This window comes from Phalaenopsis equestris, unplaced genomic scaffold (genome assembly GCF_001263595.1).
Source record: "Phalaenopsis equestris unplaced genomic scaffold, ASM126359v1 Scaffold001013, whole genome shotgun sequence".
NCBI classification, from domain to species: Eukaryota; Viridiplantae; Streptophyta; class Magnoliopsida; order Asparagales; family Orchidaceae; genus Phalaenopsis; species Phalaenopsis equestris.
In genome coordinates, this window is record NW_018165452.1 from 791,371 (window position 1) to 810,064 (window position 18,694).

Genomic DNA, 18,694 nt, shown 5'->3' on the forward strand with positions numbered 1-18,694 from the left:
CCGCAGTCAGAGAGCTGTCACTGCATCTAGATAAGTGCAGTGTGAAAGAACTATTTTCAGAGTTTTGAAAATGCACAAGCTGCTAAAATGCAGTTTACCCAAACATATCTGGTGCAATTTCAAAACGTCACTGCACCAAATAAGCTGTCCCAAACGGGCTCTTAATCTCTAATTTAATTAAACCTACTATTACAATTAATAATCAAATATATAAATGAAATTCATATTTTAATAATTTTAAAACACTTACCTTCATCCTCTAGGCCACACAGATGCCTGCACTTTTCCTTTTCTCCTTTGAGCACAACAAATCTTCCTCAAGTTATGGTTGGTTCGTCTTTGATCCCTCACAAAGCCGCACAAAACACCCTTTGCTTCTTCTTCTTTTTCCGCTCCAATGTAATGAGCTCGACGACGCCACCTCCCGTACAAAATCGTGACGTCCCCCTTCACTCGGTTGACAAATTAAATCCTTCTCCCTCTAAAACTTGAGTTTCACCGGTTTATCCCACACAGAGCCACTCCTCCTTCGCACCAAAGCCGCTCGACACTTCTTCCTTCGATTGGTTAAGACACGAGCCCTCCTGCTCGCACCTGTAAAGGACACGCACGATGCTTCCCTTCAGTCGTGACGCCTTCTCCTGCACGCGATGAAACTCTCTGCATCAATTTTGATGTTATCAATCATCTTCTCCTTCCGTGACTTGAAGGCAATTGTCGCCCTTCGTCTCAACGATGTTGCCACAAAGGTTATACACAATTTTTCTTCCTTCTCTGTCGTTCTTCGACCTCGTCGTCTCTTCCTGTTCTTCCTTCTTCTTCACTGTTATTTTTTCCTCCCTCTCTCGCCCACTCGGATTTTAACAAACGAAAGACGTATTTCTTCGACTCATAAAGTCAAAACAAGATTATCGTAAAGATTCATCAAACCAAAGCAGCCGTTTTGATGTTTTATTTATTTATCATTTTATTTTGGTTATTACACTTATCTTTACTATCCCCTTCCGCTTCTTCCCCACGACACTCCCGGCCGCCCTCCACCATTGCACCCACCCCTGAACAACACTCATTTGATGTTTTCCACGGTAATAGAGGTGTCAATTCTGGTTAGCAAATTGGGTTTAGGTCCGAACCAAAAATTATCCAATCCAAATAGGGTCAACTATCTTATGTGTAAGAAAATACACCATGCTTTAAACATGCTTTATAAAATATAAGTATCTTTAAAACTACTACAACAAGAAATGGGTTTCACTGTCGATTATTAACATAAACTCACGATAACATGATCATCTACATATTAATTTTGTTAATAAAAATTGAAATAAGAATAGTTTCTTTCAAGTCATTGCCATCCTCTTAAACTCCACAATAATAATGAAAAAATTTGTTAATCAAATCACGACAACCTCCCCAATATTTTTAAAACTCCACAAGTATATCCTTTAGACCCTAAAGGCTTATGTTTGTGAATCATTTTTAGAGCTAACTCCGCATCAGTTTTTTGCATCAATATAAAATACACTTCACTATATCATTTTTTATACTTTTCTTCTAATTATCAGTTAGTAATTTCTCAAAATAATATTTTCATATTTTCTTTAAATCCTCGACATTATCTAAAATATTATCATCATTTTTAATGTGTATAATTTAATTAAAATCCTTAATCTCTTATCACTTACCATAATTGATCTATATTTCTCCTCTTTCTAGACCAAAGAAAGAAATGTGGTGATTTTTCCTAGCTGAAGTACCAATATGAAAGGCATCACAAGTCAATTCAATTGCTTTTGAAAAATTGTGTAGTCAAATACTAAGTGAAGGAATCGTCACAACCTTAATTTGAGCAGAATTTTCTCAACACTACAACAAAAAGCCTTTATTTCACTTAGTGGGGTCGACTACATAAATCCTTGTTCTCCATTGTGTCCTATTAAGTGTCATTTTCATTTAAATCTAAGAGATTAAGATCAGATCATTTTTTATAGAATATGTTTTTATAGAATATGTCCAAGTCTTTTTAGGTATACCTCTGCCTTTCTTAACACATGTCGAATCTAAAACATCTACTCACCTAAAAGTATCATCAGATGGTTGGCGTTTAATGTGGCCAAACCATATAAGACTTTCTATAATCTCGTCCGCCCCTGGAGCTACACCAACCCTATCACGAATACATTCATTTTGCAGTCTCTAAATGTTAAGTCACTCATCCACCTAAGCATTCTCATCTCAACAACACTTAACTTTGTTTTTTGTTTCTCTTTTAAAGGCAAGAATTTTGTGTCATAGAGCATTTCATGTCTCACCAGCATCTTATAAAAATATCCTTTCAATCTCAGCGGTACTTTTCTATCACACAATAGGCCCAATATATTCTTACACTTCAACCAACTTGAATTCTACTAATAACATCCCCATCTATATCATCTTCACTTTGATAATAGACCAGAGATATCTAAAACGATCACACCTTTTAATGATTTGATCACTCATAGTTACCTCCCATAGTTACAACTCTACCACTAGAGCAACTACTACTAAAATTACATTCCAAGTATTCAGCTTTAGATCTAATCAAACGAAAGTCTTTAGACTCTAATGTAGACCTCCATAATTCAAGTTTTTCCAAAACTCTTTCTCTAGTCATATTCACAAGAAGGATATCATAAGCGAATAGCATACACCAAGGTTCATCCTCCGGTAAACGTCCAGTAAGAGCATCCATAACTAAAGCAAAAAGATATGGGCTTAAAGTCAATCTCTGATGTAATCCAACTGAAATAAAAAAAAAAATACTTGGCAATCCTCCTGTTTGAACACAAGTAAGAGCTCTAGTACAGAAATATTTAATGACTTGAATATAAGTCATATCAACATCTTTCCTCTCTATAAGTCTCCAAAGGACTTCTCTTTGAACCTTATCGTAAGGTTTTTTTTCTAAATCAACAAAAATCATATTCAGATCCTCCTTATTCTCTTTGTAATTCTCCATCAAGCATCTCTATAAATGTACAGCTTGCATAGTAGACATGTTCGGCATAAATTCAAACTGATTATAAAAAATCTTTGTATCACGTCTTAACTTATGCTCAATTGCTCTCTCCCATAATTTTAAAGTATGACACATCAACTTATGTTCTCGAGAATTTGCACGCTCTTGTGCATCCCTTTATTCTTAAAAATGACAATAAAGTACTCTTCCTCCACTCCTCAGGCATCTTTTTAGTTTCTAAAATAATATTAAAGAGTTTAATAAGCCAAAAAAACTCTCAAATCTCATAAATATTTCCACGCTTCAATTGGGATGTCATCAGGTCCTACTGATTTTCCAACCTTGATTTTTTTAAAGCCTCCATAACTTCGGCTTTACCAAAAGTTTCTCAATACTACAAAACATATATATTTATGATTAATATATAAGCTACTAAATGTTCAAAATTCCATAAAACATGGAAAAAACAACTCCTCTTAATTAAGAAATAGTTTCCTTAGTCCAACTACTTCCATTAACACAATCAAAATTAATCTGAGATGTTTTTCATCTTCAATGCAAAAATCATAGTGTCATCAAAATACACCACTTATCTAGCCATAAATGGTTTAAGAACATGACTCATCAATCACATTAATATATTTAGTACCCTCAGTAAACCAAAAGACATAACCAACCATTACATATAAGACATCTTAAGTTTTTAAAAAATGTCTTTGATTCACCTCAAGATTTAATCCTAACTTAATGGTAAAGTTTGGAAAAAAAGATCGCACCACGTCTAAGTCAATAAATCATTTAGTGTAGATACATGCATTAGTTTGAGTGTAAACAAACCAAAACTAAGTGAACTGATTGCTCATTTGAAATTTGGCGAATTCATGTTATCGCGTGTTTAAAATTTTTTATTATGTGTTAATGTTCGATTTATTAAAATTCCAACCAAACATGAGCCAACTACGAGTCAATTTCAAACAAATGAAAATAAATAAATCATAAATATAATATGATAGAATCATTCTACTTATCTGCTAACTAATTTCAAGTCAATAATGAGTTGAACATAATTGATTCAGCTCTTTTAAAAATCGAGCTCAAAGCATTTGTTTGTATTGAACTCACTTAACAAACGAATCAAATACGAGCTGTTTAGCAAGTTGAACATGAGCTACTCATAAATGGCAAGCTTTTTCTACATTCTAATATAAGAAAAACCTATATTTTTTGGTAATTACATTAAAAGCTCTACTGTCAGCATATATCCTCAAGAATCATATTTTTAGAAATCAATAAAAGATGCACAGCTCAAAGACAAACTTTCCTAAAGAAGTCATTTCCTATATTGATCATATAACTACATTTTTAGTATAGCAGGCTAAGAAGGAATCAAACTTATAATAAGAAAGAGTTGTAAATTGTGAACCAGGAGCAAAGTCAATAGCTGATAACATGTCACCCATACGAAGCAGATAATCAGGTAAATTTGTAAGAGAACATCACTAAGAGCTAATAACAAATATAAAGGAATGACAGAAATGTGAGTTTCAATAATTTTGTGTCCCCTTGAGAATAATCTAGGCTCCTCCTAGATAGAAAACGGATATTAGTATGAACAAATACAAAATCTTCAGCTCGTTGCGGATTAAATTGTTCCTCTTATGTAAATTGATAAAAGTATATGTACTCATATTTTTTTCACAACAAGAAGATGAATACGATTGAGCAACAATTTGAAAGCTAAACTTTAAAGTTATAAGGAACTTGCTCCATAAATCATCCACCTAGCCTTCCCATCCATAATAGCTCTGGAAGCTATGAAGTCATGATCAACAAAAGCACCACTAAATTCAAAGAAATTAGCAAACTGCAAATTAACAATTGATCTTTCTTCAATCTTTGGGAAAATCCTCTTTAAGCATTTATTTCTCTCAATTGATATCTCCAAGTCCTTATGTGGAGCAACACGATTTGGAGCTTCACATAGCCAAGTGTGGCTATAATACCTAATAAAAAAAGCACTTATAGGTGACAAAATTAATATAAATTGGGATCTATGGAGCACGGATACGGCGACATTACATAATTGAAAATACTAAGAATGATACGACATACACATTTTTTATATTTAATAAATTATTAATATAATTATATAGTTTTTATATATTTTCGACTAAAGACATTACAAAACAGTAAATTAAATCATTAACAAACTTTATCATGATAAAAATTATTTTTGAAAATATCAAAATTACATTCAAAATATCAAAAAATTACCAAAACACTTAATATAAATGTCATCCATAATAAAATGAAGCAAAATATAGCAAAATGTTATTAATACATTCAGCAGTGGTGTCATCATTTGTGCTAGCTCCATTGCCCTTATCAATAACAAATTCACCTTCATCAACAAAAAACACTGTTTCTAAGTATGACTCATCAAGAGAAAGATTAACAACTTCAAGTATTCCAATATCCACCATTGCAGCCAAAACATCTCCACCAACTTCCCGTAATTTAGTGCCCCCTTGAGAATAATCTAAGCTCCTCCTAAATTGAAGACGGATATTAGTATGAACAAATACCAAATCTTCACCTAGTTGCGGATTAATTTTGTTCCTCTTATGTGAAATGATAAAATAATATATACTCCAGTTTCTTTCGCAACAAGAAGATGAACACAGTTGAGCCAACAATTTGAAAACTAAACTTTACAGTAGCAGGTAACTTGCTCCATAAATCATCCATCATTTCTTTCCATCCATAATAGCTCTATAATCTTTGGAGTCGTGATCAGCAAAAGCACCACTAAATCCAATGAAATTAGCAAACTCCATTAGCAACAGATCTTTCTTCAATGTTTGAGAAAATCCTCTTTAAGCATTTATTTCTCTCAATTGATATCTCCATGTCCTTATATGGAGCAAAGCGATTTGGAGCTTCACTTAGCCAAGTGTGACTATAATATCTAATAAAAAATGCACTATAAATGAAAAAACTAAAATAAGTTAGGAAGTGAATATTAAAGCCCATCTATTGCGATTTCAAAATTTTGAATAAGGCTTGAAGCAAATAATGCATCCATGACCATAGATTTTGTAGGAGTGACCATATGTGATCAAATCGTCATTCAACTTTTGCCGATATAGAAGTGTCAACTCAAATTTCCCTGGCAAAAAGGACAAAAAAACCAAATGGATGGGAGAATATAGTGGTATTAGTATCTACTTGTATTAGTTTGCCATATATAGATTGCAAGAACATAACGAAAAACAATCCAAACTGAGCTATGGGAGGCTCAACAAAGGTATCAAACTACCAAGACTACATCAAAGTATGCATAGAGAGAGCATTCACATGATGTAAGTGATGAGTGTAAAATCTTACATAACCAACTTCAGAGCATAACTATATATATACATGATGATGATCGGTAAATCCAACAAAGAATTCAACACTGAGATGTAAATCTAACAAAGAATATATGTATAATCTACAAAATTGAATGGCCAAACACAAATTTCCCAACCAAAATGCAAGACAAAATGTGACATATCTGAAATTTTTTACACTTTAAAAAAGAAAGCAGGTTTAACCTGAGCAACTTAAGCCTAGTAATCATGCCCTATGTTGGAAGAATGGAGAAAAAACATATAAATTAAGTATATTGCAAAGCCTTTTTCCCTACCAGCAATAGCAAGAGATAGAGAGACAGCATGTTACGTCAGTGTCTAGCCTAAGAACAATTTTGTCTTTTGTACGCATAAGGACAATTTTGTCTTTTATCATTATTAATATTGGGTATAAATAGGTTTATTATATTTAAGGTTAGGAGCATGTATGAGATTGAGTCGTGTATCTTAGGTTTAGGGTTTGGGAAAGATTTCCTTCATCTCAAATTGTAGGAAATGGGAGAGATCGCCTAACCTCGAATTGTAGGTGTTTATCTTTTGTATTCGTGAGTTAATATTATTGCATCGCTTTGATTTGGTGTTCGGGAAATAGAACGTGTTTGCCCTAATTTCTGTGAAAAAAACATGTCGATTTTGACATCGGATTGTATCAAATTGGTACATGTCATATACAACTAAAGCTATATAAATTTGCAACCGTCAACGAAAGAGTAATTTGAGTCCCAAAATCCACCTCTCTGCATCCGGTGATCAAAGGAGTTATGCTTGCTTCTTCCTTATACATTTATCATACTTCACTAAACTATCACCTAAAGCTCCTCAGTACATTCTGTAACACTAAAATAATTCAATAATACCAAAAAACCCTAAAGAATGTGTCATTAACGATCTGTAACAAACACTTACCAAAGTGATAAGGCATTGTCATATAGTTCTTCACATCAAAGCAACTCCGATCTCATAATCAGGCAGCTCTTCAAAACTCCCACTTATGAGAGTCCACCATAAAGCAACACAGATCCTCCTTATCGTACAGTTATAATCAAGCATTTTAAATTAAGGTAGCAGCCAACTAAAAACCAGGTCAGAGGTGGGCGACTGTTACTGCCTGTTTAAAAACTGAGCACATTATCAGCAACCTTTATCAGTATATTCATTAACCAAACTTCAAATCTCAAAAAAGAACGACATAACTTCAGGCATTCGAAACGACGATTAGAAATCAACGAAACTCCACCAAGCAACCCTAGCGCTACAATTCAAACAATTAAAAACCATAGCATAAATTCCTAAAATAAATCAAGATTCTCGAAAACGTAGAGCAGAAATCTCACAAAAGTATTTTACATAGCGAATCATCCAGTTCTTAAAAGCAAGTAGCGTACTGGTAAGTGCGAGAACTCTGGGCTTGGCCATGTGCCGACCAAGGCCAAAACGACCGGCTTTGCCGAGGATGCTCCGACTCTTCGCCACACGTACCGCCACCAATACCTTCTCCCCGCCGACAGCGGCCTCGCTCGCCCGCCTCAACTCCTCGTCATCCGCCCTCGATTTCGCCATGATCTCTCTCTTCTCCCCCGAGCCGTAGCAACAGATCTCTTCTTCCGATCAAGGAAATGAATAAAAACTGACACTGAGCCGCCGACGAGCCGGATCGTCAGCTCGCAGTCATTCGGTTCCCACTAGGAAATACGCGCGCGGAGTAACCATAGGCGATTTCAACGTGCACACTATTTGACAGTTCTAAGGTGATGAGCACGTGTCCCTATGTCTAATAAAATTTCCTAAAATATATATCCTTAAAATTTTCATTCTTTTTTTTTTTTTTGAGAAAATATTACAGGTGAAGTCAATAATTTTGTCACTTGTAAAGTAACTCGCATTAAGTTTATGAAATAAAAAAAGGGAAAAAAAGTAATTATTTGACATGACTAGCCCGAAAACAACACACTTCTTCCAAAACAAATCCGTGAGCTATCGCATCATTTTTTTTCTTTGTAATTTCCCACCCGTATTCGGTTTCGCCACTTGATTTTCTCCTACAATTTTAGTAGTTAGGGTTTCACTTGTTCAAAATCTCTCGCATTATCTATGAGTTCAGAAGAAGAGCAGAGCAGAGAGTTTAAGGTTTCGCTACTAGTACTGAGAACTACTGCCGACACAAACTTATGTTTCTACTTACAGTCCAACAAACGAGCTAAACTAATCAAACATTCACTTAGGTGATATGTTTGATATGTTTTAAACAAGCTTTGGTTTTTAAAATCATGTAAACTCATGCAGTTGCTCAATATACAATATTTAGGGTTTACGATAGGACATTTGCAAGTCAATCAGAAATTTGCCCGGTAAACAGGGAGAAATAAGTAGGTAGTATTTATTTTTTCAATATTTAATTAGCATGTGTAAACCGTAAGTAATCGAGAAGTGTAGTGCTTCATTTGTCCCATTTGTTCAATGTACTCCGTGCAAATATCTCATTATAATCATATATATTCATGATTTAACATTGTAGAAAAATGAATTTTATTTGATAAGGTTTATTTGTTCAATGTGTTGGGAAAAATATTAAATATTCATTTTAACCATATATATTCATAATATCTTTGGAGAATAATGAACTCGATTTAATAGGGTTTATTTGTTTAATGAATTTGGAAAAACACAAAACATTCTCTTGTACCAACACAATACCACCACATTTTTACCATATTACCCCCAATAAACCTTCATGAGCACTATAATATCATCATATTAACATCATACTATCATCACAATATTAACATATTACAAACCAATATTGTCAAAATACCACCATAGTATCATCGTAAGATAACCACAATATCACCATAGCAGGAGCATAAGATAATCACAATACCACGATGATATCACTAAAGAAACACTAGAATAATACAAGGTGCCACCAAAATATCAACACTATATCACTAGAATAATATCAAAAACACACCAAGATATTAGCATAATACCACCAAATATCCACCACATTGCAACCCCAATATCATCATAATACTATCACATTATCATCATAATATCACCACAATTATGGTGGTATTATGGTGATATTTTAATGATTATTTGATGGTATTTTGGTGGTTTCTAGTGAGTATTGTGCTGGTATTATGGTTGTATGATGATGATTTTTTTGTGATATTTGAATGATAATTTGATGGTAATACAGTCGTTATCTAGTGGTATTTTAATGTCATTATGGTGGTATTCTTATGATATTTTTGTGTCATCAGAATGTTATTATTGTGAAATATGGTAGTATTATGATTGTATTCTTGTGGTATTACAATGATATTTTGGTTGTATTATGGTGGTATTGTTGTTATAATTTGGTGTTTTTACAATGATATTATGATAGTATTATGGTGGTATGGGGTTTGTAATGTGGTGTTAATTTTTTTATTGTTTGATATAGAATTTTGTTGGTATATGAGATGGTAATTTGGTGAAGTTGGGTTATAGAATTATGTTGGTATTTTTGTCGTATAAGAGATGGTAAGATTATTTGGATCCTGAGTATGGTCATGCTTATGTTAAGCTTGATGCTTTAACTCTCATTACTCGTCAAGTTTGACCTGGCAAGCAATATTCGTTAATGCATCGTGACCTATACACAGTCACTCGCCTTTCGAGCTTAGATCGTTATTCATTCACTTGCATATTAAGCCTGAATCGCTATTCATGCATGCATACAAATGTAAATCTAAACAATCGTGTGATATAAGTGGTGATGAGTGTGTTGTGAAGTCGGTGACTTAGGAGGGGGCTTACCATGAAGGCAGTGGCCCATAGGAGTGGGTTTGTCGTGGAGGTAGTAACCCGAAAGATGAGCATGTCGTGGAGGCAGCAGCTCGAAAAATAGGCGTGTCACAGATGCAGTGACTTGGATGATGGTGTGTTGTGGAGGCAGTGATCCGAAGAATTAGTGTAGCATGGAGGCAGTGACCTGAAGAGTGGATGTGTCGTGGAGGCAGTGGCCCAAAAAGGTGAGCATGTCGTGGAGACAGCAGGCCGAAAAATGATGATCCCCACTAGGAGAACCATGATAAATGGAGTGAGTGTAAGAATGAATACTCAAAATGCAACTCAAGCATGTGATAGAGATATATGCAAGATGTCATGCAGGACATATATCGTAAGAGATATTTATGTTTTGTCGACTAAGGTATAGGATGCCCTCAAGGAGAATTATACCTTAAGCCAATAATGATTGGACGCTCATGCAAACGACAAGGGTATGGTCACCATATAAGCAATTAAACAGACACTAATGCACATGCAAGACATACACTATGCAAGTGATCAGTCAACCAAACCAAGCTGACCTTTCGGACCGGGGTGATCGGTCAGACCTAAGAAGTTGGTCAACCGAGCCAGGGGAGACAGGTCAGACCAAAGTACAGTGTTGACTTGGTTGGGGTGGTCGATCGAGGTAAGGTGCTATGTTGACTGAGCCAAGGTGGTCGAATGAGGTAATGCAGGTACAACATGCTTCATTTAAGGCACACATCGTGTTTAAATACAAATTAGATGATCAAGCTCAGTAGCAAGCCATATTCATGCTAACGTTCTCACTCGGGCACCTAGGGTTTAACATATGGATACGCGACATAGCCACCTCCGGCTTTGGTGAGGAACACAGAGACTTCATGCTTTATTTACCTATAGGAGAAATTCTTCATCGATTGTAGGGTGGATAACTACAAAGTTTTTTCCATCCTGCAATCCCTCCATGATATTATAGAATGTGTTAGCTATTGAGCATTTCCAATTATTCGAGATCCAACCATTCTAAACTCTCCAATTTCAGCCCAATAGGATTTAGATCTAGGGTTCACAATGGAAAATCACTTAGCTTCGCAAAAGGTTTGTCCATGCATGTGATTCCTAACCTAGGGCTTTCCCTAAAAAATCAATGGTCAATTAAAAGACTTGTGGTCATGCCGACATCAAGTCAAATCTATTCCTAGGGCTAGCTAAGGAATAAACCGTGAAAGCTTTTGAAATCTCAATACCACAGAGGTTGCAGACAAATTTTATCAAGTAGGAGGAAGTTCTTCTAATGATAGGAGAGCAACCCATATTTCAGTGAAGCTCCAGAAAGAGCCACGCCACTCCTTATCCAAAGGACAAAGAAGCTCTACTCTAGAAGGACAGTGCGGCGAGACTCTGATAAAGTTCTGACGATACTCGTGCAATCCTTCCCTAAGCTTGGGTGAAGATCTCCTCGCAAACTCAAGAGAAGTGGTGGAGGAAAATGAAGGAGGGGAGGAAGAAGAGTTTCTTGTGGAAGAAAAAGAAAGGTAAGATGAAGTAGAAGCTCTCACTCTCACATTTTTACCAAGCTCTCTACCTTGAGGCCATCAAAAAGAAGCCCTAGCTCCAAAGAAGAAGAAGCCCTCCCTTGCCCTCTCAAGCACTCCAAACATCAACTCTCCAAAATTAAAAATGAGAGGAGATGGGGATGAAGTGAGGTTCCCTTAGGTTAAAATCAGCTAACCTAAGAAAATCCCCAACTTGCCTGTTGTTTAAGCCAAAAATGGCTAATCAGGGGTACTTAGGGCATGCCAATTGAGGCTAAACGATTTAACACCCCTATGCATATCTTCTCAAGCCCAAGGAGATTTTGCAATGCCAGCTCTTTGAGGGGTGTTTTGACATTAAATCAATAGAAACATGCTTTTTTGTGACATGGAAATGAATCGACGCCTATGCATCGCGTCCCTGGCGCCTACGCGCCCGACCTCTGATGCATAGTTTTGAATTATATAGCTATTTTGGGCACCTAAACTCCAGTCTTGACCAGAAACTAACGCTAGACTTCTAGAGGCTTAGTTTTGACAATAAGAGAGGGCATTTTGGGTGTTTGGGCACCCAAAGCTAGTGTCTAGGTGTCGGTCTTGCTTTGAAAACCCTAGTTCACACCAGAAATGTTTGACGAAAGATTTTCTCAATCAGAAAGCTATGAGAGACCACATATGAGTGATTTATGATACCATAACCTCAAAAATGAGTTTTTTTCTCATCCATTGATCGAAGAATTTGTCACCGACGGGCGCTCCGGACTATGGTGTGGGTAGGGCGTTACAAACCCTAATTTTCTTTAACACGCGTAGGAGGGTTGGGTACTTCTCTTGACCCTCTAAATGGATACATAGAAACCTCTAAACACTAGAGAAGACACCAAGCATGTTCAATTTCCTTAGCAAGCCCACCCTATGACAAATTCTCTTCGGTAAGGATGAATCATCGTAGATCCTAGTTTTGCGCCCCAAACACGTACCAGGGTCTCGGATGGGTATCTTGAGGTATGGGATGCTAAGAATGAGCAATGAATCATCCTGAGCTAGTCATGTGGATGCCTTACACATGTACATAAAAAATTGATGTCAATTAAGGACCCTCAACAAGTGTGCGGTGTCGTTAAGGCATAGTGCACTTGCTAGAAGCAGATCAATTTTTTTATTGATCCAAGATCATTTATGCAATCAACATAACCAGAATGACCAAAAGAGCTAGGAGTTTTGGGAAGGAGAATTCTGAGAGTCATATACAATCATAGGGTGTGAGAAGGAATGCACATGGGACTTAAATCTAACTCAAAAGTTAGGTTCAGAGGCCATAGAAGCATGACCACGAGAGCAGGTTTAGAGGTCGTAGAGACATAACTCACATCGATGATCAAGAGGTCATAGAGACATGAACACGAAGGTAGGTCCGGGGGACATAGAGGTATAACCCACAACGGTGATCCTGAGGCCATAGAGGCATGATCACAAAAGGCAGGTCAGGGGCCGTAGAGGCATGACCCACATTGATGATTCAGTGGCATGACCGAAAATGGTGATCCAGAGGTCATAGAGGCATGACCACAAAAGCAGGTCCATAGGCCATATAAGCATGACTTGAAGGGGTGGTATAAGGGTCTTAGAAGCATGACCAAGAAATAATCAAGGTATTAAAACCATGAATGCCTACACTACATCGATGAGGACTACCGTATGGTCTTACATCGCTCTTTGAAAGGTAGGTAGGTTGGCTAAGAAGTCGCCTGCTACTTTAATGAGGAATGTCATGGGACCTTACATTACTCACTAAGTAGTAGCAAGTTGACTAGATTGAGGAGGAATGCTAATGGACCTTACATCACTCCTGAGCACTATTTCATATTATTCAATTAGGAAGGAGAACTAAGAGACTCCGATCCTTCTGGTGAACTGACCAAGGCACGTAACCTCACCACCCACACTACGTCATTAATGAATGCCAAGAGTTTTCCATCACCATTTGAGAGGTAAAGCATGTTGGCTGGGGAGACAAGTAATAAAGCTAAGGACGTCAAGAGATAAGACACCCTCGTGAAAGAACCAACCTAGAAGTTATATGGTTCGAGAAGCATCAAAGTCGAATGACCGAGGGGCTAAAAGCTAGAGACGTCAACCAGAAAGGAATGCACATGAGGCTTATATCCAATCTGGATAAAGGGTCTTGTTGCCGTAGAGGTAAGACCCGAAGGTGAGTCCAGAGGCCCTAGAGGTGTGACTTAAAAGATGAGTCTAAGGGTCGTAGGGCATGGCTTGACAACTGAGTTTAAAGTTCGTAGAGGCTTGAACTGAAAGGTGAGTTCAGAGGCCTCAGGGGCATGACTCAAAAGACGAGTTCAAGGGATGTAGAGGCATGGCTCAACAACTGGGTTCAAAGGTCATAAAGGTATGACCCAAAAGATGAGTCTAGAGGTCGCAGGGGTGTGACTCAGCCTAAAAAGTGATGAAGCCTTAAATACATGTTATGGTAAGAAGAAAAATTGAGGGATTTACATTCATCCTTAAAGGTATGAAAGTTAAGAGGTTGGATTACCTCATGTAATCCTAGTATTCTATCGCACTATTATGAATGAACTACCTAGAAAAGTTTTATGGTTAGAGAGCTATTATAATAAGTGGTTGAAAAGTCATAGATGTCAAGATACATGATGTCCTCATAAAAGAGTCGACGATAAGGTTGTACGACTTGAGAAACATTGTAGAAGGTGGCTATAGAGCCAAAAAAAACATCATGAGACGAGACACCCTCCTGAAAGAACCAATTAGAACATCGTATGGCTCGAGAGGCATCATATGCTAGATGGGCAAAGTGTTCTAATAACCCAAGATGTATTGTAAAAAACAAGCAAATAGTTATCACTGTATACAACATTGTGGCATCGTTGGATAGCCAAATATCAAGATTGGATATGGATCAGTTGGCTAGCTAAAGAAGTCTAACTAATGTGATGTATCAAATGACAAGACGATGAAAATCAACCTAGTCAGGCATATATCAAAGGGGTGAATGGACAAAAAAAATTGACTCTCATAGTACCTCTCAAAATTTAGTGAGGTGGCTTATGCTGGGGAGTTTTACAGGCATGGAAATGCTTGGCTTAAGCATAGACAACTTGGGCTAACATAGAGCCGGAATTAGTGCGACGTGTGACTCTACATGGTGAGTAAAATTAACCAAGTTGTCGGAATTGCTAGAGAGGAAATTTCTGAATGTACCCACGAGAAGACTCTCGTTGGGGATACCTTTTAAGCTCTATCGAGGATGTTTTATGGGGGTTTGAACTCCTTATTCTGACAAGGTGATCAAGGTTAAAGCAGTCAGAAGAGTTATCGAAAAGGTGTTGCATACGTAGATGAATCTAACCTTGTAAGACATTTGCAGGATTTTAGGAAAATGACCCTCATTGGGGATTTCAAGTAATCCTCAGTGGGGATTCTATATAATCCTTGTTGGGGACTCTCTGTAGTCATAAAAATACATGTCTTATACATAAACTAATTGAGGTTACAAAGGGGATCAAATTAGTGCAATATGCACATTGAGATGGTGACAAAGTCGGTCAAAATACGATAGAGGTATCAAAGGGGGTTGGATGCATGGGACAGTCCAACCTCATGGTGCTTTCATACATACTAGTGAAATGATTATGCTAGAAATTCCTTATTAATAGTAGAGTGGTCATTTTTTTTAAGGAAAGTTGATAGCCTAACTTATAAGGGAAAATTTAGTCAAGTGACAAATAAGAGGACTCTATTGGAGAATATTTCCATGGATTCCACTGGGGATACATCCTTATATCTGCTTGGGTAGACCAGGAAAACATAGACCGTTGTCTGCACAACATACATTCTAATATGGTGTATAGGACCCATTGAGTCAATCAAAATACCAAATAATTATCTAAAGTGTTGGGTGCATGAGACGGTCCAACCTTGGGGTGCTTTTGTAAATTCCAGCTCAGCAAACCTTGCGGGGGATTTTCTCAAGAACGAGTAAAGTAGTCCTTGTCAAGGAAAATGTCATAATCGGATTGGGCATTGAGGGTCCCAATTAAGCACATATAAGCTATGTGAGTGGGTGGTCTAACTGATATAATGGGCTACTGCCAAGGCAGTGGATTATCCAAGTCAGTCGTATTACTGAAATAGATCGGGTGGACTGAGTGGGCCAACCCATGTGGGATACTTTTATTAATGGTCTATCAAGTAAGACTCTCGTAGGGATTCCTTGAGATTTATGAGGTAATTCTTGTTGGAAAGGCATCATGAATTAATTAAACTTGGGGATTTGATGAACACACTAGTTCATCTTTGAAGTGCCTCTATCAATTTTGGTAAAGCGACCCTCATCGAGGATTCCTCAAAGTCTAGCAGAGTAGCCCTCATTTGAGGAAAAAACTTGAGGTTGCCCACCCAATTGAAAGGTTTTTTGCCATGCACCTGACAAGGAGACCCAATTAAGGATTTAATGCAGGTATGAAGTTATTCTGCTTAAGCACGGATCAACTAGGTAAGCTGAATGTTGTAACTGATGCAACATGTCTTCTCTTGGTACAACGATAAGAATTGCTCACGCCTTGGGGATACAATGGTGGGGTTAGACTGTATCAATAGTCTACCCAAAAATGTTTAGCTTCTGGGGTAAACTATATCCATAAAGGGATATCAACTGCATTCATTCAAAGCAAGCGAGAGAAGCACATATTCCTCATTCAAAAGGTTGAACGGGGTGTATATGTCAACCACACTCATGAGAGCAGATGTAGTAGCCTTCGGACCCTGTGTAAAGTGGATAGGCGAAAGACAGGGTAAGAGAAAGGCAAGAATTCTCTTATATTTATTATCGGTTATACTAGGTATAAGCTGCCCGTAGGACTTCCACTTTGCATGAAATACTAGATTTCAATAAAATTAAGAGAAATACAAGATTTCTTCTACATGACTGTTGTGAACTATGGGTGATCCTTTGATAGATGGAAGCAACTCACATAATGAAGATGTGGCAGAAATTGCATTTTTTTTACTTCTCAAAAGGTTGAATTACAAAGTACATATGCTTTGAACACCGTCTTTCTCATAAAGTACATCGAGTACATGAAAATCCAAAGAGGCTAAATAAAATTTCTCTTCAAATATTGCTTGTTGATAAGGGCATTGGGTGAGATATGTCTACATCAATCAACAAGTAGGCTCCTTCTTCTTAGACTTTATTGATCACGAATGAACCTTCTCAAGTGGGCTCAAACTTTCCACGCCTTCAACGGTGAGTCACAATTGGGCGGTGTAGAATCAACACCAAGCCTCCAAACATGAAGGTCTTCACTCTCACTAATTTAGCATGAGCTCTAGTCATTCGGGCTCGTTATAACTCAAGATTTTGTTGGGTTTGCAGCCTAAGACCCTCGAGGCTCTCAAGCTCCTCCAATCTGGATCGTGCCTCTGTGATTTTGGAATGGTGCTCGACTATATTTTTCTCACAATTTCTCTTGTGTGGTTGTTGTTAAACAAAGTTATTATTTCTTTTTGAGCCTATGCCTAGATCAAAAAAATATTTTGAGTTCTACAAAAAAAGGTTTTGCTTATCTTTATGGCATTCCTACTATTCCTTAGATTTCATTTTCTTGGTTGCATTTGTATTAAAATATTCCTATCAAAATCAGATCTTGCGGTTAATTTAATTGTTCAACTACGCTTCCGCCAAAGTCATAGATCTCAATGGATTTAACACCCAAAATAGTCATGTTAGGAGTTAATGAAGGTTGGAAGATTAACCAACAGTGTAAGCATCAAAAGCAATCAAAACGTGTCATGAGAAAATTGCAAAGAAAAGTAAAATCAGAAAAACTATCAATGAATCACGAAGTCATGAAAAATAAGTTAAGCTACTCATGTAGAAAGAGAATGACACGTGAAATCCCATGAAAAACAAATTTTCAAGCAACATTTATATCAAAATAAAAGCAAAAGTTATTGATTTATCAAATTTCTCTCTTACAAACAATAACAAACAAATCTATCAAATCACCTCAAAGAAAATAAAAAAGAAAAAGAAAAGAGAAGATGAAGACACTCTCTAATGAAACTCTCCTCTTTCCTACAACCTCTAACTGCCCAAGCTGCCATAAAATCATCCTCATGATCATATATATATACATATATATATAGGCAATGCTCGGTAAATGCAAGAAAATTCTTTCGAAATATGTCCAGCTTGTCGGGTATAGGCATCCCACAATTATGACATAGGTGCGTCGATACGGATGCAGGTGTGTCATGATTACAACGTAGGTGCTCCACGAGTTGAGTAGTGAACGCGTGCACAGTGTTAAAGCGAGCTCTCTAAGAGTGTAACGCAGGTGCACTAGTTTAAAACCTCTTTTATTGTGTTGATTTTTATCCCTTTTCACTTAAAATTCATGTTCACTATGTCTCATGCATATCTAAGACAAAAATACCCTTTTCAAGCATAATATCATTGTAAAAAAAATGTAAAAATGAAATATGGGAAAACATGCCAAAAATATTACATATTTAGTTATTATTAGATAAAACCTCTTCAAGGCAATGACTTAAAAAGCAGCTGAGACATGGGTGGTGTAAACTTAGGCAGGGCAATAACATTTCAAACCCAGTTCATCAAATCCTTTAGCCTTATCAGCCGACTCACATCAAAATCTCTACAACTTATCTAGTTATCCAGTCGTATAAGTCATTTGACTTAAACGATATGTCACATAACCCTCAACTTTCATTCCCTGCTACTATGTATGCCACCCTTGTCACATCAATAACTCAATTTAAATACATAAAAAACTCTAAGGTATAATTGATCAAAATATTTTTTTTCACTTTTTATTCATAAATTTATGGAAAAAATGTTTTACACAAAGTCTTAAAACAGGGGGGGGGGGGGGGGTGGGGTGCGAAGA

General features: G+C 36.8%; 1 protein-coding gene across 2 annotated transcripts in view; it reads right to left on the bottom strand.

Annotated features, from left to right (window-relative positions):
* LOC110032724 (exocyst complex component SEC3A-like) overlaps positions 1-8,008 on the bottom strand; it is a 145,407-nt gene extending 137,399 nt beyond the window's left edge. For both annotated transcript variants that reach the window (XM_020736452.1, XM_020736453.1), the window contains exon 1: positions 7,797-8,008. In XM_020736452.1, the coding sequence (XP_020592111.1) occupies positions 7,797-7,971 (175 nt within the window). In that variant the 5' untranslated portion in view covers positions 7,972-8,008. The remainder of the gene's footprint in view (positions 1-7,796) is intronic.
* Between the last annotated feature and the right edge of the window lie 10,686 nt (positions 8,009-18,694).